This window comes from Dunckerocampus dactyliophorus, chromosome 2 (assembly GCF_027744805.1).
Source record: "Dunckerocampus dactyliophorus isolate RoL2022-P2 chromosome 2, RoL_Ddac_1.1, whole genome shotgun sequence".
In the NCBI taxonomy this organism is placed as follows: Eukaryota; Metazoa; Chordata; class Actinopteri; order Syngnathiformes; family Syngnathidae; genus Dunckerocampus; species Dunckerocampus dactyliophorus.
In genome coordinates this window covers 42,717,189-42,744,206 of record NC_072820.1, presented here as the reverse complement: position 1 = coordinate 42,744,206, position 27,018 = coordinate 42,717,189, and the positions used below count along the sequence as shown (strand labels likewise).

General features: G+C 43.1%; 2 protein-coding genes across 6 annotated transcripts in view; one reads left to right on the top strand and one right to left on the bottom strand.

The window, feature by feature from the left end:
* The first annotated feature begins 394 nt into the window (after positions 1–394).
* On the top strand, positions 395–10,938 carry unk (unk zinc finger). The gene is made up of 15 exons (XM_054767271.1): positions 395–664; positions 994–1,203; positions 1,891–2,067; positions 2,147–2,277; positions 3,575–3,710; positions 3,801–3,918; positions 3,985–4,069; positions 4,151–4,446; positions 4,528–4,593; positions 6,428–6,611; positions 6,715–6,816; positions 6,899–7,084; positions 7,165–7,346; positions 8,607–8,867; positions 8,990–10,938. The coding sequence occupies exons 1-15, from the start codon at positions 516–518 to the stop codon at positions 9,149–9,151; spliced, it is 2,445 nt and encodes an 814-aa protein (XP_054623246.1). The 5' UTR covers positions 395–515; the 3' UTR covers positions 9,152–10,938.
* Positions 9,444–27,018, bottom strand: part of unc13d (unc-13 homolog D (C. elegans)) — a 57,186-nt gene continuing 39,611 nt past the window's right edge. For 4 of the 5 annotated variants that reach the window (XM_054767267.1, XM_054767266.1, XM_054767270.1 and 1 more), the window contains 9 exons: positions 18,203–18,277; positions 18,047–18,126; positions 17,867–17,981; positions 16,101–16,172; positions 15,945–16,028; positions 15,751–15,871; positions 11,349–11,472; positions 11,031–11,254; positions 9,444–10,476 (listed from right to left, as the gene is read on the bottom strand). In XM_054767267.1, the coding sequence (XP_054623242.1) occupies positions 10,364–10,476; positions 11,031–11,254; positions 11,349–11,472; positions 15,751–15,871; positions 15,945–16,028; positions 16,101–16,172; positions 17,867–17,981; positions 18,047–18,126; positions 18,203–18,277 (1,008 nt within the window). In that variant the 3' untranslated portion in view covers positions 9,444–10,363. The remainder of the gene's footprint in view (positions 10,477–11,030; positions 11,255–11,348; positions 11,473–15,750; positions 15,872–15,944; positions 16,029–16,100; positions 16,173–17,866; positions 17,982–18,046; positions 18,127–18,202; positions 18,278–27,018) is intronic. The other variant, XM_054767268.1, reaches the window with a different exon arrangement.

Here is a 27,018-nt window from a genome sequence, read left to right as displayed (position 1 = left end):
TCTGACGACCATGATCACATGGTATAGCCAAGACACACTCCAAACAAAAGTAATACAACGTGAGCGTGCTGCAATACATGCTTTGTATTTGTTTCAATCTTCATAAATAGATGCAATTTGTTCGTCATTTTGCAACGCTTGTCTGTTATATTGGTCATTCGTCATACACTTGTGTATAACTGCTGGGGCCAATGTCCTAATAATAATATAAAGATGTGGGCGTTTAACTTAGTCAAAACGCCCATATGTGTGTTTAATGTAATTTATCATGGATGTATTTGGTTACTTCATCCTACCTTGTAAAATGGCACCAACAGTTGAAAATACGCGATTTCCTTTAGGTGAATCTCAAAATTACAACAATCCCGAGATAACTTGAACGCCGCACTTGTAGTACTTCCTGCTGTCTTGCGCAAACTCAAATCGTTGTAGTATGCGGATTTCGAAGCTAACTCGGCTAGCTAGCTTCTTCTGCTAAAAACAAGCTCGTTGTTGTGACGCTTCCGACGGCTAAAATGTCTAAAACGCAGCCCCAGCCCCCGTTATCATCAGGAGCGACGTCCACCGGGCCACACTCGTCGTCCTCTTCGTCTTCATCCGCTGGGGGCTCGACATCTCCCGCAACCGTGTTGAACATTCAGCCCGAGAAACCGCAGCATTACACGTACGTGATGTTAGCCAGTTAGCTAAATAAGATAGCTAAACGCACACACACTAACGTATAATAGTATGTAGCATAACTTGTACAGTGATGGAATGTGCGTCCTTACACATGGCTAAAATCTATTGAGTGCTTATCTCGAATAAACGGTCTAACGTTACCCAATGAGAATTTAGCAGTTACACTATCATTGAATGCAACATAGAAAGTGTGCAAGACAGGGAGGAAATATAGAAGAAATATAATTAAATATGCTACACACACTGTTCTTGTCCATTCAGTATTATGGTTATACAATGATGTCGTTGTTTTGTTGCTATCCCCCCCCTCAGATACCTAAAGGAGTTCAGAACAGAGCAATGTCCCCTGTTTGTACAACATAAATGTACACAACACAGACCCTTTTCTTGTTTCCACTGGCACTTCTTGAACCAGCGGCGCCGCCGGCCCATGCGCAAACGGGACGGGACCTTCAACTACAGCCCAGATGTTTACTGTACCAAATACGACGAGGGATCGGGAACCTGTCCTGATGGAGACGAGTAAGGGGATAACTGCAAACTCATAGTAGTTCCAGAGTGTTCTAGACATGTCATAGCAACCGAGTAGACTAGTAGATTTATATTGGCGACACTTTATCATCATTAAATGTTGCTTTTGCATGTGGGATTCATTGTTGTTGTCTGCGACCATGCATTTCTAGTTCCAAAAGGGTTTGGCGTTGGAAAAGGCCAACACTCTGCAAAGAACCAGATTTTTTTAGCATTTTAAATGGGTAATGATGAAAATCTTTTGGTGGGTTGGTGTGAAAGCAAAAAACGACATTTGCATATTTGTCACACAATTGCTCAGATAAGTAAGCTATTCAGGAAATAAAGTTCTGCGTGAGGAGACGCCCTACTGACGATCGTAAGAAGAATAGCGGGTGATGTGTCATTGGATCGACGTTACCATCTGAACGTTGCCTGTCTTTCACTTTGTGTTCTTCAAAAGGAACCACTGTTAAAAAAAAATGTAAATGTGAAGGATGCTTGTTCAAGTGCAACACATTCAAGACATTCTAATGAACTTTTGGCGTGTCAGTTGTGCAATACAGGTCATTCCAATGGCCTTTGCTAGCAATGAAAGAAAAAAATACAAAACATTTCACAATTTCTTTTACAAAAAAATGGAAGGTAGAATATTAAATGATCGTCTTGTCACTAAATGATGTCTTTTGTGCCCCCCAGGTGTGCATTTTTACATCGGACAGCAGGTGACACAGAGCGAAGATATCACCTGCGCTACTATAAGACAGGCTCATGTATCCATGAAACAGACACAAAAGGCCACTGCAGCAAGAACGGCTCCCATTGTGCCTTTGCGCACGGGTCACATGACTTGCGCAGCCCTGTGTATGATATCAGGTGCAGAAAATAGCCGTAATGGCAAAGGGAGTAAATATGTGGTGATAGTAAGGTGTTTGCTTTGCGTCTTTTTTCACAGGGAAGTGCAAGTTATTGAGTCGCAAGGTGGCTCGGGACCCACAGAAGGACCTGGTGGAGATGCACAGTCAGGCCAGGCAGCAAGTACGGCCCTCATAGAGAAGATACTGAGTGAGGAACCACGCTGGCAAGGTAGATCTGACAGCAATGTCAGTAATATCTTCATCTGCACTCTTTTCTCACTGGTATTCAGCATCCTGTGGGGTTTAAAACTAGTATGTATTCTGTATTTTTATTAGTACTATACAGTGGCTATGAAAAGTGAACACACCCCTGGTAAAATCCTAAAGGAACCACTTTATTTGGGCTAGTTTTTCTTCAGCTGGACATGCGGCTGTAGTCAATGTGAAACCACTCATGAACTTTTCCAAATAGCAGTACGTTTCAGTCCAACAACTAAATATGTCTGCTGAAGAAGAATTTCAGCACGGCAATCACCAAACATCCAATTTAACAAAACAATTCTGATGGAGGATCCTAAAGAGTGCTGTGCACATTAGGGGTGTTTCACAAGATCTCGCGAGATTAAAACGTGACAAGCTTTCTCGCTTAGAAAGAAATGTCTCGCGGGCACTAGGCCTGGGACAATAATAAATCAATGAATTCATCACACAATAAATGAAACTGAATTAGATCATTTTGCCAGCCTCGATATATTGCCATGTGCATGCGTGTCTGTTTTCCTCGTCTCGCCTCCAAACAGGCAGGAAGAGTGGTCAGTCTGTGCATTGGTTTCAGCACCTTGTTTGTTCCATGGAACAATGGCATGAACGGAGTGAGCCTTTCTGTCAGTCATACAGTGTTTTTGTCTCGTTGGGTGGAGGCGGGGCCGCTAGCATACACAGAGAGTGCAGAATTTCTTATTATCCCAGGCCTAGTGCCCACGAAACATTTTGTTTTCTGAATGAGAAATCTTGTCACGTTTTAATCTTGCAAGATCTTGTGACACCCCTAGTATTTAATACGTCCTTCGTGTGTCCTGGATACAGTGTGGGCGACTTAGATGTTAATTTAGCTATAATTTAAGTGTAAGTTCCGACTTACATCACAGTTGCAGGAACGAAACTACTGTACTTTCATCATGGCAGGGTGGATTTTCTTGTTGTGAGTCCCAAAAAATGTTCACCGTTTTGCTAAACTTTAGTTTCGTGCCCCCCACCAGAAAGTCTCTAGAGTCCGCCAGTGGGGTGCACCCCACAGTTTGAGAAACACTTGTTTTTCACAATATTGAGGAAAGAGTGATTTTGTGAATGTACAAAGGTGGTTGCTTTTTGTTTTTGGGTCTTCTGATTGGCTAAAATATCCATTGATATTCCATGTGTTGTTTGACATGAGTGGGGATGATATACAGTAGTTGTACCCATGTAATGTAGATATAATGTCTCTTCAACTGTCTGCCTAATTCTCCCCACTCTTTGTGTGTCTTCAGACAACAACTACGTGCTGTCCCACTACAAGACAGAGCTCTGTAAGAAGCCACCTCGCCTGTGTCGTCAAGGTTACGCCTGTCCATATTACCATAACAGCAAAGACAGGCGGCGGAGCCCGCACAAGCACAAATACAGGTGCAAAGAAATATATATAATGCAAGAAGCTGCCTTTGTTCCATCCCCACTTTGCTTGACAATGTTGTTGGCTTGCTGGTGCGCCCACAGAGCGTTGCCGTGTCCAGCTGTGAAGCAGAGTGAGGAGTGGGGAGATCCCAGCAAATGCGAGGGTGCCGAGGGATGCCAGTTTTGCCACACCAGAACAGAACAGCAGTTCCACCCGGAGGTGCGTCTCAAAAACACGGTGTACAAACGTGGACACACCAGGATATGGTTTGATTTGTTTCCACAGATTTATAAGTCCACAAAGTGTAACGACATGCAGCAGTGCGGCAGCTGTCCCAGAGGCCCTTTTTGTGCTTTTGCACATGTCGAAAGTAAGTTTGCCATGACACATTTCTCAGTGCTACCACAAAACACAGCGTTCTAATAAAAAAAAACTAAAAAAAACACTCCAGAGCCAGTGGCCCTCGAGGAACCATCATTTCCCTCTCCCAGCTCCCCACCACCCCCACGACCTCCAGATTCTGGCTCTGCAGAGGAGGCGGCAGCGGACACAGGTGTACACAACATGGGGCTTGGTCATGTGGCTGAACCCTTCTCGCCGTCTGCTGGGTCACTTGGAGCTGAGCAAGGACTGCTGGGTAGCGTGCTAACTCTGTGTGAGGCCATGAGAGAAGGTGCAGAGCCTTTGTCTCCCTGGGCAGGAGAAGGAGGCTACGGCAGGGCACCTGGATTTGAGAGGGAGGATCAGGTGAGCTGGACTAAAAGGAGGCCAAAATGGACATCATGGGAATTGTTGCATCTGATGATGGTTTGTTTGTTGCATTTTCAGGCCAAGCATAGAAGTTTTGCTCTTGAGCAGCGTAGCAGAGAGATGACATTAGCACAAAGCAAACAGGTAGAATTTATTCATTTATCCCATCCGCCGCCTCTTGAATGTGCACATACAAATTTGGCCTGCAAAAAATGTAAACATGATGTTGTTGCTTAGAATCGAGATTGTGATTCTCTGGGCCACACACACCATGTACAGGGGCATGTGCTCACATTTTAAAGAAATTCCACAGGTTTTATTGTTGTTGTTATTATTATTAATATAGACTCATTGTCTTGTTCTGCTTTAAAACGTAATCGTCTTTCTGCCGTTCCTCATGGGAGGTCCCAAAGGACAGTTGATGGGGGACTCTTAATAGAAATGAATACAAAATAATCGATCAAGTCAAAAATCTGCCACCCTCGCTCGACAGTACATTCATACACGCAATAAAACAAACAAGGTGTGCTCTGGTTTGTTCATATTATGAAAACACAATTTTCCCATAGAAATCAATGTAAATTTAAATGAATCTGTTCTGGGGTCACACTATCGCCATCATCACAGCTTTACTAAATGTACAGGCAATGTTATAAGTGATATTTTTAACGGTCATACAAGTGTAAAAAGAAGTTAACCATCCTTAATCACAGCATAATAGCCTCATATGTTGTGTGGCAAATGTGGATAAGGAGGGAGGATACAAGTTGTGTAGTGATATTGGCTTGCATCAAGAAGACAGTTGGACTTTTCTAGTTTGAGGCAAAATTCTGTAGTTAGGGCCGCACGTTGGCCTGGTGGTCGGCAAGTCAGCCTCACAGACAGGAGATGAAAGGTGCGAACCCTATCTGTGGCGTTCGCGTGTTCTCCTCAGGCATGCGTGGCTTTTCTCCAGCTTCCTCCCAACGGTCCAAAAACATGCATATTAGGTTGATCACATTCTAAATCAGGAGTGTACAAATATTTTCCACACAGGGCTACGTACAGAACAATCAAAGGATGCCGGGGGCCCCATTGATATTTTTATTTTTATTTGATAAAAAGTCTTTTTATCAAATAAAAATGTAAAATGTAAATATATATGTATATAGGTGTGTATATGAACAAAAAAATATATACAGGGTCAGGCAAAATGATCTGACACATTTGTAGGTTAAATAAAAGGCAAATAAAGTAAAGAAACAAGAAAGTGTTTTTATTTTCGAAAAGTACATATAATGCCATTCTGTTTCATTATGTTTTAAAATTAAATCAGTCAAATGTGATCCATTATTGTTCACACACTCAATGCAGATCCAGTAGCTCTGAAGTTGGTATCCCATAACAAGATGGTGTTTCAAGCTGGTACGGGATCATGTCTACCAAGATTGAAGTGCAAACGGAACGCTCGTTGTGTTGCAGTTACAGATTAGTTTGTTTTGATAAACGTTTCCACAATGAAAGCGCGATGCTCACCAGTCCAATTCATGGCAGCAACTGAAAGAGAAACGAAAAACAATGGCATTATACAGAAACAAAGCAAAATGGCATTATATGAAAAAAATGGCATTATATGTACTTTTCGAAAATAAAAACACTTTTTTGTTTCTTTACTTTATTTGCCTTTTATTTAACCTACAAATGTGTCAGATCATTTTGCCTGACCCTGTATATTTTAACGCCAAAGCTTTATCAATTATTAGTATCAACAATTCAGCTTTTTTCTTCACATTGTGCCTTTTTGCTGTTTTTTAGTGTTTAATTTTATTTCTCCAACAATAATAAGCGAGTTTCAGGCAGCACTTTGGACACCCGTTTTGTAAATTGTCCATAGATGTGACTGTGCGTGTGAGAAGCAGTATAGAAAAGTGAGTAGTTGTCCAAACGTATTGTGAAGATAAGAATAAGGTGATATATTTGTGCGTGATTTCTCCCTCAGGATCTGTTGGTTTTTCTGCCTGTGGGCAGCCCTTTAAGTATATCCTCCAGCATCCCCTCCAGTTTGGCTGCCACCCCGCCCAGCCCTGCACCTCTGGGACCACCGGGAACCAGCATTGCATCAGGGATGAATGCCAACGCCTTGCCCTTCTACCCCACCAGTGAGACAGTGGAGTCAGTGGTTGGTAGGTCATGATGTACGGATTGTACAGATCTGTGTGTCAATGTGTAGTGTCAGTGAAGGTCTAAAATAATGGCTGTGCTCTTCTGATGCTTTTTATGTTGCAGAGTCAGCACTGGATGATCTTGACCTGAACGATTTTGGAGTGTCGGCGTTGGAGAGAGGTTTGGATAGTAGCTCCACGCTGCCTAGTGTGGGCGTCATGCTAGGTAATTGTGTAAAATAGTCGTAACAGCATAAACACTGTCTCGCAGCGTGGAGTTTTATAGGAAGTGTTTTTTCTCTTTGCAGGAGGTAGCCCGCTTCAAAGCTCTGCCCCAGTCAACATCCCAGGATCCTTTAGCACGTCTGCTCCTTTTAGCTCTCCTTCCCCCTCCCCGCCAATCAGACCCCACACCTCCCCGTTCTTCTCTACTCAGCTGTCACAACCGGGCCAGCAAGAGACCTCCTTCCTGGGACCATCTCACAGCTCCTTAGGTCTGTGGAACGCCACCCCCACTGTTGATGTCTATGACAAACTACTTGCATGTTTATTTAATCGGTTCTATGTATTGTAGGTCTTAATGGTATGAGTAGTAACATCTGGGAGCACTTCCCATCAGGCCAAGGGTCCCCCGGCACTCCTCCTACCCTGCTACCCTCTGGTCCCTGTGCAGAGACCACCAGGCTCAAGCAGGAGCTGGAGGAGTCTCACAGAGCGCTGAAGCAGTGGGGTCACAGCTGGAGACACACAGCTCAGGTAGTCATTTTTTGTTTCCATGAAGAGTATAGTGGGTGGAATTATATAAACCATTATCCACAAGCTTAGGTTTTGTAGTAGTGGTTGACAGACAATGTCTGTTAAAAGTATTGCAGTACTATATATTCCTTCAACGTAAAGATAGAACAGGGTTTTGATACCCTGCTGATTTTGTTAGTTTACCCTCTAACAAAACCATGAACATTACATCATTTTCCCACCATTAATCAACAACAATGAATGCCTAGTCTTAATCAAAGAGTCCTCCCTCGCTCCATCGCGGGTTTTCAAAAATAAATAAATGATGACTGTTTTGTGGTTGACGATGGCCTATTATTAGTCCAAAAATGCATATTTAAGCAAATTATACATATTTTAATTAGGAATTTTCAAGCATAAAGATGTTGATGAACTACCACCAGGTGTCACTAGTAACACGAGCCAGTCCACTGATAACGGAAGACATTTATTGAAACACACAAGTGCGAGTCTTATGTCTTTAATGGCTTATTTTCTCTGATTATGTATACTATATTGAGTAATATGAGTACAAAGGTGACTGCATTTTCTCACATAAAATTTGATAGACCCAAAGGGGTCATTTCTATTACTGTCCGTTTGTGTCAACATTTTTTGTTGCAGTATTTTTAACTCTTTCATCACTCTTTCATCATGAGCAGCGTGAAATGACAACAGCAACTACCGTTACAGTGTTTAAATGTGCGCAAAGTGAGCTTCAAAATAAAAGCACGGCAGTATTAACCTGGATTCTGCCACAGCAAACAAAATGAACCCATTGAGGGTTTTTTTTTTAAGAATCAAAATAAAGTTTTGCTTAAGTAAAGAGATTTGTTGTCATTGTACTTTAGACATACAAGGAAATTACTGCAGCAGCTCTGTAAGGTAAGAGTATAAAATAGATGAAAACAAAATAAAAATATGCACAAATGGGGGGAAATTATGGCAACAAACTTCCATAGATTCAAAAATCCTTTATTGTTGCTCATCTTATGTCGCTGGACAAAGTCTCAAGTAAATGTGCAAGCAGTGGTTAGTTTCGGTTTTGGTCGACAACGGCTCATGTCAACGTGGGTCAGCCCATCCAAGGGGTGTCGACATGAACAGGCTCCAGTGTAGTTGCATCTTTGTGCATGGCCATGCGTTTATGTGGTACAATGCTATGTACTGCACATTTAGCGTGTGCTGTAGCAGGAAGTGGTTACAAACAATAACCCGCCTTTGACGTGTTCTGTCCTGCAGACGTGGGCCACACTGAAAGCAGACGCAGAGGAGGCGCGCGCCCATGCAGCGCGGCTGGCCATGGAGGCGGAGAGAACCAGGCAGGCGGAGGAGGAGGCACAGAGACAAGCCGCTCTCCTGGACGAGGCGCTAGAGACCCTAAAGAGTGGAGAAAACCCCCATCTAGCCGTACACCAGCTCCAGCTGTTACACAGACTGCCTTTAGAGTCAGTGCTCAGTCTGCAGGCACAGCTGTGCAGCTGCCTGCACGCTGTGGAGCAGGTACCAGCTGACAGCATCACCTGATCTACCGTATTGACCCAAATATTGATAGTATATATATTTATATGAACATGTGTGAAATTCCTATGTGAAAGTGACAGTTTCCTTTGCATTGTCCCAAGGTGGCGTACAAAAAACAGAGGCAATGTTGCTTATCGTGTGGGGAGCAGGGCTCCGTCTCCTTGCCGTGTGGACATGGACTACAGTGCCAAAACTGCTCCAGCTCCGTGGAGTGCCCTCTCTGTCCCGACCAAGTACTGGAGCAACAGCAGCAGCTCTCCTGACCTCTCAGACCACCACAGACCATCGCAGAGTCCTCACCTCACCTGATTCCACAAACACCAGCCATGGCTCTCTGCAACCATTCCAAACCATTCGACTCTGCGTGACATCACGCGTGGTTCCTGGCAATTTGAGTGATTAACAAGCTCTTAGTGTGGGAACAAGGATGAATTATAAATCCAGTATTGACAATGGGACATATATACATTTGATTAGTTATTGACCAGCAACACTGTTCTTTTCCACTTACTCTCATCTCAACCAGTACTTCTTTAACAGAAACCATGGACCACATTTACAAGGAAGTGTGACGACTTTATTAGGTACACTTGTGCACTATCATGCCCACAATCCACAACGGCTCACCTTATATAAAATAACAATTCATAACACGTCCGTATTACATTGTAGTAGTCGAGAGTACTTATCAAGTGGCAGTCTGTCCATCAGGATAGTCTATCATTTCAGCAAACAAGAAATTGCCATTTAATTTAGGGGTTTTGCTCTACTTTTTATAAATTTGTGTGTCATCATTTCTGGCAAAATGTAATTTTAGAATCATGACCAAACAGTGTAAATGGATGTATGATTAAGAAACATATTTATTGTTTAACATAATCATGAGTTTTAGTAGTCTTCAGGTATGGTGTAACACACTTTAAAGGGCATATTTAGTTCTATCCTGTTATTAATTGTATATTACTATAACCAAAGGGGGCCAACATTTGAGGTAGCGCTCATCTAGGGCGATATTGAGTTTTGTTTTTTAGCAAAAATGCAACTGTATTGTAAGATTTAGAATTAACTCTACAACATGCAGCCTCTAAAAGCACTCAGGTAGAAACATGAAGAGGAATGCATATGAACACAATCAAGGTAAATATACTCAGTCGACTTGGTGTAGTAGTCTTTTAAATGAGCCTTTTTAAAATTGTAACTATAGCAATTGTACACAATTTTCTTCATACCTGCCATCTTTGTTTAGAACCATGTGACAGCTTTCTCAGACATTTCATTGTAGTCTTATCCACGTCATACTCGATTGCACTGGTTAGACAAAACCAAGTGGATTGGAAAGAGGTTATGATGTCTTCGCAGGCACAACTCATCCTACACCACTGTTTCCAAATTAGTTGGTTTAGTTTGGTTTTTTTGGTACAGATCATTAAAGCAAATTGTATATTTTTGGAAGAAAAAGTGTGATTGTGTTCATGTTATGGTTGACTTCCCTCCTTGGATTGTTTCTCTCGTTGTCGCCGTTTCTTCACAAAAGCTTGTGTTTCACGTTCACTTTTCCTGGACTCCAGTAACCTCAGGATGTTGTCTTCTGGGCAAGGCACACACACAAGTTTACAACACAAATAGATGCACTATAATACATTAGTTCTTCTTACAAAGCCTGAAAAGTAAAACAATTGTTAAAGTAACAAACAATGCAAAGTGGGCATGTATGCTCACAAAATACATACATAAGTATTTACAGTATAGTATTTATGTAGTATGTGACCTATCATGGTTCTAGTGTCATTCTAAATGAATAGGTTTCGCACAGTTGGGTAAATGATTAAATAATTGATGTTTTAGGGACCATGTTAATATTTTGATATAGTATTAATATTCATTCAATTCAACAAGTAAATGATGTATTATTTGATGCTGGACTCTACCACATGATACACAATTTTTCTCAGTGAAATCCACAATTGTTAACTAACAACATGCAATTGTGCCGAATATAATGTGTACTTTTGGGGTGATATTTTCTTACCGTCAAGCTGTTCCGAGCAAAGTTTATATTAATTAAAAAGACAAAATACAAATAGATTTGTCCTATTATTCATGTAACTATTAATGCATGTGATTCATGCAAAGTGATGCTACCGTTGGGTTTTGGATGCGTCAGAGGGAGGCGTATTTGGGCAGGCGGGGCGTCAGGATGAGAGCCCAGGCTGTCTGTTTGTTCCCCTCCTCTTGCAACGCCAGGTATATCTTTGAGGGACAGGAAGGCTTCACCTTCAAAGTCATCTGCCACCAAGGTGTCGTGGTCCAGAACCGTCACCACCAGGCAAGCCCCTGGAGCCTGGCACTGATCCAGGCCCACCAGGCTGCCACAACATGGAGACAGGTGAGAGACAGTGGTAGTGGAATTAAAGGACGACAGAATTGAATATTTAGAAATTAGAAGAAATGAGAACTTACAACTCAAAGGCCTCATCAAAAAGTGGATTAAGATCGCAGCTCTTGATCTGAGTGCAACAAGGTTCAACCCGAGGGAAGGTGTGATAAGGCTCCAGGCATAATTGCACATATGGGTCACTTAAACCTGTGAAATGCACAAAAAAATGTTACATCCTTGTATTCTTTATATAGTTATTGTTTTATCTTTTTTCACAGCAGCCATTTTAACATAGTATAGAGCAATACATATTATCCAGGTGTAAGTAATGATATTCATTAGGGATGAGCGAGTACACCACTATCTGTGTCTGTATCTATCGATCTGTTCAGCCATCTAAATAATCTGTGTCCGTATCGGTACTCTGAATGGGCGGGGCATTAACCTAAAGTAGGCGTGGTTTAATCGGAAATGTGTGGGGTTTAAATCTGTACATTATTTGAAGTCTGAAATTGACATGGATTGATCAGACGTTGCTATATTTATTGTTTATTATTCAGCTATATGTGTAATGTGTATGTGTCTACGTGATCTGTAAGACTTTGTTAATTAGTTTATTAGTTTTTAGTAGGGCTGTCAACATGAATGTTTTAGCGTATTTAACGCATACGCATCACGGCAAGCCACTGCTCTCTGTTAGGACGACAGACAGCAGCACAGTGTAGCTCCTCACAGAGTCTGTCGCTCCTTTATAACATTATTCTGACCTGAACACATCAACAGCAGTGCAACTCCAACACCATATATGTATTTCCAACTCTAAACAAACTAAATAAACGTCTTTGAGTCCAGTGGCAATTGCAACGACACTTCCTCGTTGTCACGAGACAGACCGCGAGATGCATTTCACGGACACTCCGCACATCATATGAACGTCTTTATTATGCGTGCACTTGTGGTCTAAATAAACAGAAAGGCAAAGAAAAACAATAAGCAGATATTCGTATCACTCACTAATGTAACGCTAACTGCGGAAGTACAATTTGCTGCATTTAAGTATGCACGGAAATCCCAGAAAATACATGTCACTCAAAACCTGTGAATTCATCTTAAATCGCGTGGTGTCTTTGAACGCAACCCATCGTGGCTCTTAATAACAAGGTTAATGTCCTGCTACTATTAAATAGACTATTTTCAGACATGTGCGGTATCTTTTAACTTGATTAAAATGTTCATTTCATTTGGAGCTGTTAATACATACAAATATGTATATAATCCTCTCTCGTCATTTATCTTTCTGTTCTGTAAGTGTGGTCTAAATCGGGTCACCAACAGGGTGCCAGCGGGTACCAGGTGCCCCCTAAGGACCACATGAGTCGCTTGCCAGCCTGTTCTAAAGACAGATCAAATAGTACCACTTACCTGCCAGCTGCATCTATTTTTGTATTGGTTGCTATTCTTGTTTAAATGACACCTACATGCATACTGGAAAGACAATATCTATTAAAAAAAAACACTGTTGTAGACTGTTTTAGTAGTGCCCATTCTCTTATGTTCCTTGAAGTTAACATGTGATTAAACGTAACTCCCAATTACGACGCGAGATGGGCACATGAATGCACCATGGCAGCAGAGTATACTTGAGAGTTGCTGTCGTAACACGCACCTTGTTTTGGATGTTCAACTAACAGTGTGCGTCTATAAACGTGAGTAACCTGGTTATTTCTAATTCATTCAATGCCTGACGCTGTGATATTTTATGTGTTGTGTGCCTTAAGCATCCAGCCGCCGAGCTCGTCGCTAACTGCTGTGCACAAATTGCATGTACACAGTAATTCCGGACCAAAATGAACATATTTCGCACCATCACATTTTAATGACATTTCATCAGCAAATAGATATTCAAGTTAATTTACAACCCACATACCATTTTTCTTGTCCTGAAGCTCAGATCCACGAGTTTGAACGGCTTAAAGTTGGACTTAACTTTCAAAGCACTCGTACGACGAGAGGTGGTCCAACACTCAGTATAAATCCGACACGAAACTGAAGAGGAAGAAGTGACCTACCTAACAAACATATATACGAATGAAAATGCACCCGATATCATATGAAAAAGCAGCGTTTTCACGGATGTCTCCACGGACTCTCCTAATCAAGCGTGCACACACAGCGTCAGATTTTACCTTTGCTTACTTCCGCGAATGTAATAATAATAATAAATGAATAAACTTTTTAAATAAAAGTTTAAAAATATGGATAAATACAAATTAAAAATTACTTCAATATACAGTGGTATGAAATTTAAATATTAGTCAATGACAACACAACTGAACACAAAATGCAGTTTTTTTTTATTAAACTTTTTATTATTAAGGTAGAGAAAAAATCCAAACCTACATGACCCTGTGCTAAAAAAGTGATTGCCCCCTCCTGTTATTGAGATCTATTAGTCAGAAAAGGTTATCAAGCAATTTTTGAAGCTTTTGGCCTCGAGCACACCACAGTGAGAGTCATTATCCACACATTGTGAAAACATGAAACAGTGGTGAACCTCATCCGACTCATCCAAGAGGTCACAAAAGACCCCACAACAACATCCAAAGAACTGCAGGCCACACTTGCCTCAGTTAAGGTCAGTGTTCATGACTCCACCATAAGAAAGACACTGGGAAAAAACGGCCTGCATGGCAGAGTTCCAAGACAAGAACCGCTGCTGAACAAAAAGAAAATTAAGGCTTGTCTTAATTTTGCCAGAAAACATCTTGATGATCCCCAAGACCTTTGGGAAAATACTCTGTGGTCTGACAGACAAAAGTTGAACTTTGTGGAAGGTGTGTGTCCCATTACATCTGGCGTAAAAGTAACACTGCATTTCAGAAAAAGAACATCATACCAACAGTAAAATATGGTGGTGGTAGTGTGATGGTCTGGGGCTGCTTTGCTGCTTCAGGCCCTGGAAGACTTGCTGTGATAAATGGAACCGTGAATTCTGCTGTCTACCAAAAAATCCTGAAGGAGAATGTCCGGCCATCTGTTTTGTGACCTCAAGCTGAAACCAACTAGGGTTCTGCAGCAGGACAATGATCCAAAACACACCAGCAAGTCCACCTCTGAATGGCTGAAGAAAAACAAAATGAAGACTTTGGAGTGGCCTAGTCAAAGTCCTGACCTGAATCCTATTGAGATGCTGTGGCATGACCTTAAAAAGGCGCTTCATGCTGAAAAACCCTCCAATGTGACTGAATTACAACAATTCTGCAAAGATGAGTGGGCCAAAATTCCTCCACAGCGCTGTAAGACACTCATTGCAAGTTATCACAGACGCTTGATTGCAGTTGTTGCTGCTAAGGGTGGCCCAACACTTATTAGGTTTAGGGGGCAAGCACTTTTTCAAACAGGATTTTTTTCTCCCTTAATAATATAACGTTTAATTTAAAAACTGCTACTTATGTTTTTTTGTGTTGAAGTTGTGTTGTCACTAATATTTAATTTTTTTTGATGATCTGAAACATTTCTGTGTGACAAACATGCAAAAAAATAAGAAATCAGGAAGTGGGCAAACACTTTTTCACATCACTGTAAGTGTAAAAAAAAAATCAATACAAAAAAAAGACTTAAATAAAAGTGTAAAAATAAAAATATAAATACAAATAAAAATAAAAATGACGTTAATGAAAATAGGTCATGGCATGATGAGCATTGGAAAATGTGGGTCTCTGGTTGAGATGACTGGAGAATCCCTTATCTGAGGCAAGGTCACATTTTGTATTGTTTGTATTCTAACAAAGACATGGAGAGTTAAATACTGTGTACACTGGATCCACTCCTATTTGTGATTCAGCCTTTGCAGCCCTGCATATTCGCTGATTTATAATAAAAAAATACTTTTTTATTTGTCGTAAAACCCGCCCATTTGTGCTTTTTCTTTAAAAAAAAAGGCTTTTTTTTGCATAAAATACATCTCACTCACCCTAAGTGGGTTGCTGTTTATAAATACATCATAATAAAGCAAAAATTTGCAGCATATTACTACAGCATACAATGTGGCATAGGTGTAAGATGATGTTGTCCTGTATGGCTGCGGCAGCACGAGCTTTCCACAGTCGACTTTGTAACACAATTGAATACGTGATGGTAAATCGTTACTGGAATGACAACGGACAAGCAGTGCGGATAATGTAGATGTGGCACTGGAGCAACACCTGCATTATCACGGTAGCCTGACCACCAGATTAAAGGCTAGACCGTGACTCTGATTCCATGTGGTCTCCAGTCCATCATCCTTCATTATCATTCATTAGTGGTGAATACCTATAGACTTTATCATTCAATATGCACTTAATAAGCGTGTGAGGCATATTAAAGGGCTTATAGTGTCAAAAATAGGCATTTTTATGGGTGCGTCCATTATTACAAAGCTAAGGATTCCTCAGACATTTGAACAGTACTTTATGTTCATGTTAGTCCTTCATTTAAGCTCACCGTTCAAGTCCATTGGCAGAAGGCTGACAGCGTTCAGCACTTCAACTCGGAGTCTTTGATCAGATCTCCTGTAGGAGGTGAGAAGGGTGACTGCGCCATATTTCTCAATGCCAACCACTCTCTGCAGAGACAGAAACAGACTGAAGAATGCATATAATGTTTCTCCAAATGAAAGCTTTTTGGACACATCTCACCTGCTCCCATATTTTTCTTTCCAGGAACTTTTCCACAAGCTGGCGGCTATTCAGCGAGTGATGAGTCAGGTGGGCTTTGAGCGTCTGGAGCCCAAAGAAACGTCTAAATTGTGTTTATGGCGGTTGAATCACAGTGTTTGTGTGAGGAAAGCTCACCTTGTACTCTTCGGAATGGAGCATCTTCAGTGGAAGTCCATTACCTTCACCATGGAAGCACTGCTCTAGGCACTGGATTGAACATGATTAATAATCTTGAAAGATTTCAAGTAAAATCCTATCCGTATTTGTATCAGGCTCTGTATTTAATTTTGGTGCCAAAACTTGCAGTATCGCTTGACTTCCATTTATTAGACAACAAGTGGAAAAATAATGTCGTTTCAGTAGCATGAAGTTGATATATTAGAAGTAAAAATATGTTGGGTTTTTTGAAATTGTAATATTGTCATAATTAAGGAACGCATGATGGCCACACAGTCAGGTCATCGGGAAGACCGAGGCTCAAATCTGCGCTTGGGCATCTCTGTGTGGAGTTTGCATGTTCTCCCGTTGCGTGCGTGGGTTTTCTCCGGGTACTCCGGTTTCCTCCCACATTCCAAAAACATGCATGTTACGTTAACTGGCGCTGGGAATGTGAATGGTTGTTTGTCTATATGTGCCCTGCGATTGGCCGCCTCTCGACCAAAGTCAGCTGGGATAAGCTCCAGCATACCCCCGCGACCCTAGTGAGGATAAGCGGCATAGAAAATGGATGGATGGAAGTCATAAATGTAAATAGAAAATGTCCATGAACAAAGTTGAAAGATAGAAGAATGAAAAAAACAACAACGGTAGAAATGTAAAAAACAGCTGCAATTTTATGAGAATAAACTCGTAATATTATGAGGAAAAATAATGTCATTTTAGTAGCATAAACTAGGAATATTAAAGAAAACGTTATTTTTTAAAGTCGGAATATCATGAGAAACAAAGTAGTAATTTTTTAAAAACGATTCATTCATTTATTTTCTATGCCACATATCTTCATTAGGGTCGCGGGGGTATGCTGGAGCCTATCCCAGCCGACTCTGGGCGAGAGGCGGGGTACACCCTGGACTGGTCGCCAGCCAATCACAAGGCACATATAGACAAACAACCATTCACACTCACAATCATACCTATGGACAATTTAGAGTCTAAATGAACATAACATGCATGTTTTTGGAATGTGGGAGGAAACCAGAGTGCCTGGAGAAAACTCACGCACACACTGGGAGAACATGCAAACTCCACACAGAGAGGTTGGGTAAAAAGATCTAATATCATAGGAAGAAAGTCAGAATTATGAAGAGAAAATTGACTAAGATTATTTAAGAAGATTGTTGAAATATTTGAAAAAAAAAATACTGCAAAAATGGGAAAAAAAGAGCAAAGACGGAAGTTCATACTAATAATAGGCTTTTTCAGCAATATCATAAAGCTGAGATGCTTTTTTTCATGAAATATATATCACTTCTTAGCATACTGTATCTCCACATATTACAACTTTATTGGTTGTTTTCTTTGTTTTTCATAATGCAGCTTTAAAAAAACATCTCTCTTTAATATTAAAATCTAAAACACATCTAAAACAAACATTTTTCCTCATATTATGTTATTCTCAACTTTTTTCGATAGATTCCAACTTTTTTCTCTTAATGTCTTGTAAAATTACTAAAGATTTTTTGCTTTTTGCTGGGTTTTTAAAAAAAAATTTTTAAGTTTTATTGCTAAATTATATTTTTAGAATGTGCCGCAGGCCGCAAATGGCCGCAGGCATGTCTTTGGCCAACGCTAGCTTTGCTATGCTCATGAACAGTTTTCTACAGCATTCATTTTGACATATTAAAACAGATGCAGCTTATAAAAACTATAGCTAGATTTATAGTTGCGTGAACGGCACCCACCTCAAGTATGTAGAGCAGCCTTTGAGAGAACACCATCAGCCCTTCTTGCTGCACGTGCTCATTTGCCATCTGGTGGAGGATCTTCACCGAGTTGTTCCATAAAGGAGTAAGGAGACTGCGTGCGAGAGACAAGGGCTTAGACGCTAACTTTGTCAACAGTGTTCTTTTCGGGCTCTTCACCTGTTGAAGTTTTCTTGAACCAAATTTTCATTCATGTAATGCAGCTCTTGTTCCAGATAGCGCATGAGGGGGCCTGCAGCCTGAATGGCAAGTGGCAAATATAGTAAGGATGACACACGGGTTATGATTGTGATAGACACAGTGGTGGGCACTTACTTCTTCTGTGGATTTGGACGGAATCCTCCACCTGCTTGTCATGCCTCTGACATGGGTCTCAATGTCTGTGTTCAACTGAAAAGACATTGGAATGAATACAGATATTTGGGATGTAGGAAATCATGTAACTCCAATTAATAATAATTATGAATTATAGAATAATTATGCTCCTCCCTGAGCTACCACCTTATCATGGTGGAGGAGTTTGCGTGTCCCGATGATCCTAGGAGCTAAGTTGTCAGGGGTTTCTATGCCCCTGGTAGGGTCACCCACGACAAACAGGTCCTAGGTGAGGTACAAGACAAAGAGTGGCTCAATAGACCTTTATGATGACTAAAAACATTGGACCACGTTTTCCCTTGCCCGGACGCGGGTCACCGGGGCCCCCCTCTGGAGCCAGGCCTGGAGGAGGGGCACGATGGCGAGCGTCTGGTGGCCGGGCCTACGCCCATGGGGCCCGGCCGGGCACAGCCCGAAGAGACGACATGGGTCCCCCCTCCCATGAGCTAACCGCTCATGGGAGGGGACAAAGGGGTCGGGTGCAGAGTGAGCTGGGTGGCAGCCGAAGGCGGGGACCTTGGCGGTCCGATCCTCAGCTACAGAAACTAGCTGTTAGGACATGGAATGTCACCTCTTGTTCCACTCTGGCATTGCCAGCAGTGAGAGGCGACGGGCAGGGGTGGCAATTCTTGTTGCGCCCCGGCTTGTGGCCTGTATGTTGGAGTTTAACCCGGTGAACGAGAGGGTAGTTTCCCTCCGCCTTCGAGTGGGGGGACGGGTCCTGACTGTTGTTTGTCCTTATGCGTCAAACAGCAGTTCAGAATACCCACCCTTTTTGGAGTCTCTAGAGGAAGTACTAGAGAGTGCTCCCTCAGGCGATTCGCTTTTTCTGCTGGGGGACTTCAACGCTCACGTTGGCAGCGACAGTGAGACCTGGAGAGGTGTGATTGGGAGGAACGGCCCCCCTGATCTGAACCCGAGCGGTGTTTTGTTATTGGACTTCTGTGCTCGTCACAGATTGTTGATAACAAACACAATGTTCAAGCATAAGGGTGTCCACATGTGCACTTGGCACCAGGACACCCTAGACCGCACTTCCATGATTGACTTTGTGGTCGTATCATCGGACTTGCAGCCATATGTTTTGGACACTCGGGTGAAGAGAGGGGCAGAGCTGTCAACTGATCACCACCTGGTGGTAAGTTGGCTCGGATGGTGGGGGAGGATGCCGGTCAGACCTGGCAGGCCCAAACGTATTGTGAGGGTCTGCTGGGAACAACTGGCAGAGTCCCCTGTCAGAAGGAGTTTCAACTCCCACCTCCGGGAGATCTTCGACCATGTTCCGAGGGAGGTGGCGGACATTGAGTCTGAATGGGCCATGTTCCATGCCTCTATTGTCGAGGCAGCTGATCGGAGCTGTGGCCGTAAGGTGGTCGGTGCCTGTCGTGGCGGTAATCCCAGAACCCGTTGGTGGACACCAGTGGTGAGGGATGCCGTCAAGATGAAGAAGGAGTCCGATTGGGCCTTTTTGGCTCATGGGACTCCGGAAGCAGCTGACAGGTATCGGCAGGCCAAGCGGTCTGCGGCTCTGGCAGTCGCTGAGGCAAAAACTCGGACATGGGAGGAGTTCGGAGAAGCCATGGAGAACAACTTCCGGACGGCTTCGAAGAGATTCTGGACCACCATTCGGCGTCTTAGGAGGGGGAAGCAGTGCACAGTCAACACCGTGTATGGTGGGGATGGTGTGCTGCTGACCTCGACTCGGGATGTTGTGGATCGGTGGAAAGAATACTTCGAAGACCTCCTCAATCCCACCGTCACGTCTTCCCATGAGGAAGCAGAGCATGGGGACTCCACGGTGGGCTCTCCTATCTCTGGGGCTGAGGTTGCTGAGGTTGTCAAAAAGCTCCTCGATGGCAGGGCCCCGGGGGTGGATGAGATCCGCCCGTAGTTCTTTAAGGCCATGGATGCTGTAGGCATGTCTTGGTTGACACGACTCTGCAGCATCGCGTGGACATCGGGGGCAGTACCTCTGGATTGGCAGACCGGGGTGGTGGTTCCCCTTTTTAAGAAGGGGGACCGGAGGGTGTGTTCCACCTATCGTGGAATCACACTCCTCAGCCTCCCTGGTAAGTTCTATTCAGGGGTTCTGCAGAGGAGGATCCGTCGGATAGTTGAATCTCGGATTCAGGAGGAGCAGTGTGGTTTTTGTCCTGGTCGTGGAACTGTGGACCAGCTCTACACTTTGGGCAGGGTCCTTGAGGGTGCATGGGAGTTTGCCCAACCAGTCTACATGTGTTTTGTGGACTTGGAGAAGGCATTAAACCGTGTTCCTCGAGCAATTCTGTGGGTAGTACTCCAGGAGTATGGGTTATCGGACCAGCTAATTCAAGCTGTTCATTCCCTGTATGACCGGTGCCAGAGTTTGGTTCGCATTGCCAGCAGTAAGTCGGACCTGTTTCCAGTGAAGGTTGGACTCCGACAGGGCTGCCCTTTGTCACCAATTTTGTTCATTATTTTTATGGACAGAATTTCTAGGCGCAGCCAGGGCGTTGAGGGGTTCCGATTTGGTGGCTGCAGGATTGAGTCTCTGCTTTTTGCAGATGATGTGGTCCTGCTGGCTTCATCAAGCCGTGAACTTCAACTTTCACTGGATCGGTTCGCAGCCGAGTGTGAAGCAGCCGGGATCAAAATCAGCACCTCCAAGTCCGAGTCCATGGTTCTCGCCCGGAAAAGGGTGGAATGCCATCTCCAGGTCGAGGACGAGATCCTGCCCCAAGTGGAGGAGTTTAGGTACCTTGGGGTCTTATTCACGAGTGAGGGAAGGATGGAACGCGAGATCGATAAGCGAATTGGTGCGGCGTCTGCAGTGATGCGGACTCTATATCGGTCTGTTGTGGTGAAGAAAGAGCTAAGCCAAAAGGCAAAGCTCTCAATTTACCGGTCAATCTACGTTCCTACCCTCACCTATGGTCATGAGCTTTGGGTAATGACCGAAAGGACAAAATCGCGGGTACAAGCGGCCTAAATGAGTTTTCTCCGTAGGGTGGCTGGGCTCTCCCTTAAAGATAAGGTCAGAAGCACTGTCATCCGGGAGAGACTCGGAGTAGAACCGCTACTCCTCCACATTGAGAAGAGCCAGATGAGGTGGCTTGGGCATCTGGTCAGGATGCCTCCTGGACGCCTCCCTGGGGAGGTGTTCAGGGCAAGTCCGACCGGTAGAAGGCCTCGGCGAATACCCAGGACACGTTGGAGAGACTATGTTTCCCAAATGGCCTGGGAACGCCTCGGGATCCGCTGGGAGGAGCTGGACGTAGTGGCCGGGGAGAGGAAAATCTGAGCCTCCCTGCTTAGGCTGTTGCCCCGCGACACAATCTCGGATAAGCGGTAGAAGATGGATGGATGGATGTAGAATAATTATGGCTTTACATACAAAAAAAAGAAAAATAATTATAAATAACAAATGGAAGGACTTCCTGCACATCCTGGCAAGATCGGCCACCATCTTCATACTTTGTGTCAAGTTTTTTCTAGAATTCAGTAGCGTTTTTTACTGTCCCTATCAAATTGTTGGCACTCGCAACTTTCTTTGGCCCCATGATGGGTTATTTTGCAGTACAAAAAAATGTGACAGTGAGTCAGCAAAGCATAGGGTGCTTTCTGTGGGCACTCGATTCCGCACAACGATAAAGTACGGGGCTAGTTTGTATTGTACAAAAACCGAGACAGTGTACAAAAACAAGGCTCAATTTTGGTGAAAATGTTCATAAACCGAGGTTTGACTATACTACGATTACCAAACCACATTAAATAACTACCAGACATAGTATGCACCTATTATTGGATTAAAAAAATATATATAAAAAAAAATCAGAGACTTCCGGTGTCATGTAGTGAGAGGACGTGTGAGTGAAGGCTCCCGGCTCACTTTCTTTTTTTCTTATATTGGACGAACTTTTTCCTTGAAAATTTTACACTTTTATTATTACTAGATATACTCGCTACTATTTTTTTGCAAAATGAGTAACTCAAAGAGCAGTAAATCGTCAAACAGCGCTCAAACACCAGCCACTCGGGCCGCACAGAAGCTAGCTTCGTTTACAGCTAGCAACATGACGACTAGCCAAGAAGAGCCCACTTCGGCTATGCTGATAGTTAGGGACCAGCTGTCGGCAGAGTTCGCTAAGCAGAGGACCTCCATCAAGGAAGATGTATCTACGCTGATCCAAGAAGCCATCAAGCCACTACAAGCCTCATTGGATTCACTGCAGCTAGCAGTGAACTCACTTAAGGGCCGCCTTACCTCCGTGGAAACTATTGCCGGCGATAACTTTGAGCGGCTAACCTCAGCAGAGTCCGACATCGAAACGCTTCGGAAGCAGAATCAACTGCTTTTGGACCGGCTTGATGACTTGGAGAACCAGTCCCGAAGAGTTAATCTCCGTATCTTGAACATCCCTGAAGGTAGTGAGGACAGCAAAGATCCACTTAAGTTCGCGTCTGAGCTGCTGATGACCGTGATGGGCCCAGATGTCTTCTCCACGCCACCCGAACTAGAGCGGGCTCATCGGACCCCGACCTTCAGATCCGGCCGGACGGAAACTCCACGCACGTTTTTGATATGCTTCTCCAGGTTTCAGCAGAAAGAGGCGGCGCTGCGCTGGGCTCGGAACCACGATGTCAAATACCGTGATGCCACTCTGCGTATTTACCAAGATGTCAGCACATCACTCGCCAAAAAGAGAGCAACATTTAACACCATCAAGCGAGCCCTGTACCAGAAGAACGTCAAGTTCCGCATGCTGTATCCCGCCCGGCTGCGCATCGCACATGGAGACGACGTGCTCATCTGCAACTCGCCTGATGAAGCCCAGAAGTTCTATGACCAGAGGTTTGGCAAAGTGCAAAACTAAGAACATTGCATATAGCAATTATATAGTTAGCAATGTTTGCTGTTTGGTTTGAGGGGGCTACACCACCCCCATAGGCTGCTAGCAAGAAGTATGGTTAATTCAATGTTTTATTGCATTTACACCAATAGTTTTTGTAATATATAGTTTACTTTTGCTGCAGCCATTCGTTCAGCATAAGCCATATCATATCAGTGTATCTTAACGTTGAAAGTGTTTTAGTATTATTTTTTCACGCTGCTGGGAGCCTTCACGGCCAAATCGCATACAAGTGTCAGACAAGAAGTCTAGGAGTGCAACGTTTAGCCTGCAGCTTACCTCAGGGAGAGTGTTAAGTATAGGCATAGTTTCACTTCTGTATTTTTTTTTGGGGGGGGGGGGGAGGGAATGGGATAGTGTTATGGGAAGGGACACCCCCAGATCCTGGCGAGCTGCGCCTCCTTTTGTTTGTTTCAGAGGGAGATGGGAGTGCAGGGAGGAGAAGAGGATGAAGAAGGGGACTGGACATTCTGAAATGCTACTCTTCTGTTTTCTGTATTCACAACTTTTGTTGTTTACTTAGATCCTCATGGAAGACAGTGGGAACATTAACAAGATGGCTATACGATTCATTAGCTGGAATGTCAAGGGACTGAATGGACCTGTTAAAAGAGCCAGGATATTTCATCATCTGAAGCATTTAACATGTGATATTGCATTCCTCCAGGAAACACACCTTTTGGTGAAGGATCAAAACAAGCTAAAAAAAGGTTGGGTAGTTCAAGTGTTCCACTCAGACCTTGATTCCAGATCTCGCGGTACCGCCATATTGATACATAAAAGAATCCAATTTAACTTAACTAATATTACCCGGGATCCACAAGGGAGATTTATAATGGCTACTGGGGTCCTTTGTCATAGGCCCGTTGTGTTATTGAATATATATGCGCCAAATTGGGACGATGATAAATTCATGGGGAAAGTTATTTCACTAATTCCGAGCCTAAATTCACAACAGCTCATCTTTGGGGGGGACCTAAACTGTGTAATAGACCCTGTGCTAGATCGTTCCAACCCCAAATCCACAAATGTTTCAAAAATGGCCAGGTTGCTGTCAGCCTTCATGGACCAGATGGGGAATGTTGACCCATGGCGATTCCTATTTCCTCAAGGCAAGGCATTCTCTTTTTTTTCCCATGTACACCATTCATATAGTAGAATAGACTATTTTTTCGTTGATCGGAATTTCCTGCCCTTTATTACAAAAGCTGAATATTCAACTATAATAGAATCGGATCACGCTCCAGTACTATTAGATTTTGCTTTCCCCCCTTATAAAATGGAACGTCCTCCCTGGAAATTGGATCACATCCTGCTCGGTGATAAAGCTTTTTGCGATTTGATATCCCAAAAAATTGATGACTTTCTAGAATTTAATAAGAAAGATGGAATATCCCCCTCTCTGTTGTGGGAGTCACTAAAGGCAGTAATTAGGGGGGATATTATTGCATACTCGGCCAAAATGAAGAGGATGAATAGAGGTAAACAAGAGGACCTTATTAAATCAATAAACATAGTGGATGCTCAGTACTCTACTGCGCCCTCCCCTGAATTATATAAAAAGAAACTGGACCTACAAATACAATATAATTTACTGTCAACTGAAAAAACAGAACGTCTACTGCTAAAATCACGAGGATTTATTTATGAGCACGGTGATAAGGGAAGCCGCCTCTTGGCGCAGCAGCTCAAGTGTCGCTCAGTATCTCAGCAAATTCCACAAATAAAGAGAGCAAACGGAGAACTAACTATTGACCCTGAAGAAATCAATGAAACATTTGCCTCGTTTTATTCCAAATTGTACACGTCTGAAAGTACCAATGGCAGCACTGACAGAGAGCAATTCTTTAATAATCTCCAGACACCGAAAATTAGTGCAACACATCGGATGGAGACCGAGCTCCCACTAAAACAGGCAGAAATTTCTAAGGCAATAATGTCACTGCAAAATGGTAAAACGCCTGGCCCTGACGGATACCCAATTGAATTTTATAAAAATTTGCTGCAAAATTATCCCCAATCTTACTTGATATGTTTAACGATTCCCTCTCCATTGGGTCACTCCCGCGTACACTGACTGAGGCTACAATTACCCTTTTGTTAAAACCAGATAAAATTAACACTGAATGTGGATCTTATCGACCCATTTCCCTTCTAAACAGCGATGTGAAAATTTTAGCTAAAGCTCTAGCCTTGCGCTTGGAAGACACAATGCATGATGTGATCTCAACAGATCAAACCGGTTTTATCTTAAGGCGTCACTCGTTCACAAACATTCGCAGGCTCCTGAATATCATCCATTCTCCTACGTCCCAAACGCTGCCTGAGGTGGTCATCTCGCTGGATGCAGAGAAAGCCTTTGATAGGGTCGAGTGGGAATACTTGTTCGCGTGTCTTGAAAAATTTGGATTTGGCCCTAATTTTACTTCATGGATTAAACTCCTATACTCTTCACCCAGAGCCTCCGTAATTACAAATGGCAAACAATCTAAATATTTCCAACTGTCAAGAGGGACCCGTCAAGGATGCCCCATCAGTCCACTATTATTCGCTCTCGCTATTGAACCTTTATCTATTGCACTTAAGTCGCTTCCATCAGTGTGTGGAATTCACAGAGGTGGGCGGGAGTATAGAATATCTTTGTATGCGGACGATCTGTTGCTGTATGTGTCAGACCCCATTGCAAGTGTACCTCACATTGTACACGCCTTGGGAAAATTTGGTGCATTCTCAGGATACAAATTGAATCTCAGTAAGAGTGAATGTTACCCGGTAAACGCTATGGCTCTCCTGTTGTCTGACAGCGACCTTCCCTTTCAGATATCCAGAAAGGGCTTTAAATATCTGGGCATCAAAATTACAAGGGACATAGAAGAACTCTATCAGGAAAACTTTTGCGTTCTGCTTGAAAGAGTTAAGTCGGACTTAAAAAGATGGAAATCACTTCGCCTGTCATTGGCAGGGAAAGTCAATTGTATTAAAATGAGCGTGTTGCCAAAATTTCTATACCTATTTCAGTGTATACCAATATATCTACCCAAATCATTCTTTAAAATGATCGACAAGGCCTTCACCTCATTCATATGGGACGGTGGGAAGCCGAGAATACGATTGGAACTGTTACAAAGGCCCAAATTAAAAGGTGGCCTGGCGCTTCCAAATTTTTGTTACTACTACTGGTCCGCAAATGTTCAAAAAATTATGTACTGGTTTCACACTTCTGACACGGACTGGTGTCGTTTGGAGGCCTCATCTTGCGTCTTTACGTCTCTCCAGGCCCTAGCGACCTCAAGCCTCCCCCTTACTATCTCAGACTTCACCAACAACCCAGTCGTAATACACACTTTTAGAATATGGTCCCAACTTAGAAAGAATTTTGGCCTGAATAACCTTCTCCATATTGGTCCAATAACTAACAATCACCTCTTTCCCCCAGCTCAATCGGACTCAGTTTTTTTTCGCTGGCGGGAACAGGGTATTTGCAGCTTTAAAGACTTGTATATAAATAGTACCTTTGCGAGCTTTGAAGACTTATCAATTAAATTCAACCTCCCTAGATCCAGCCTATTTCGGTACTTCCAGATTCGCCACTTCCTTCAGTGTAGCGATCCGAATTTCCCATATGCATCGCCGGTATCTGCGCTAGACAAGCTTCTGGAAAGTCCTCTAAACCCTAAAAAAATTATTTCAAGAGTTAAGGAGTGTATAGCTTCTCTTAAAGATATAACTGTTCAAAAAATAAGGACAGACTGGGAAAACGAGCTGGGAGTTATCTTGGAGGAGGATGTCTGGAACAACGCACTACAAAGAGTAAACGATAGCACTTCTTGTGCAAGGTTAAGTATAATACAATTTAAGGTTCTGCAC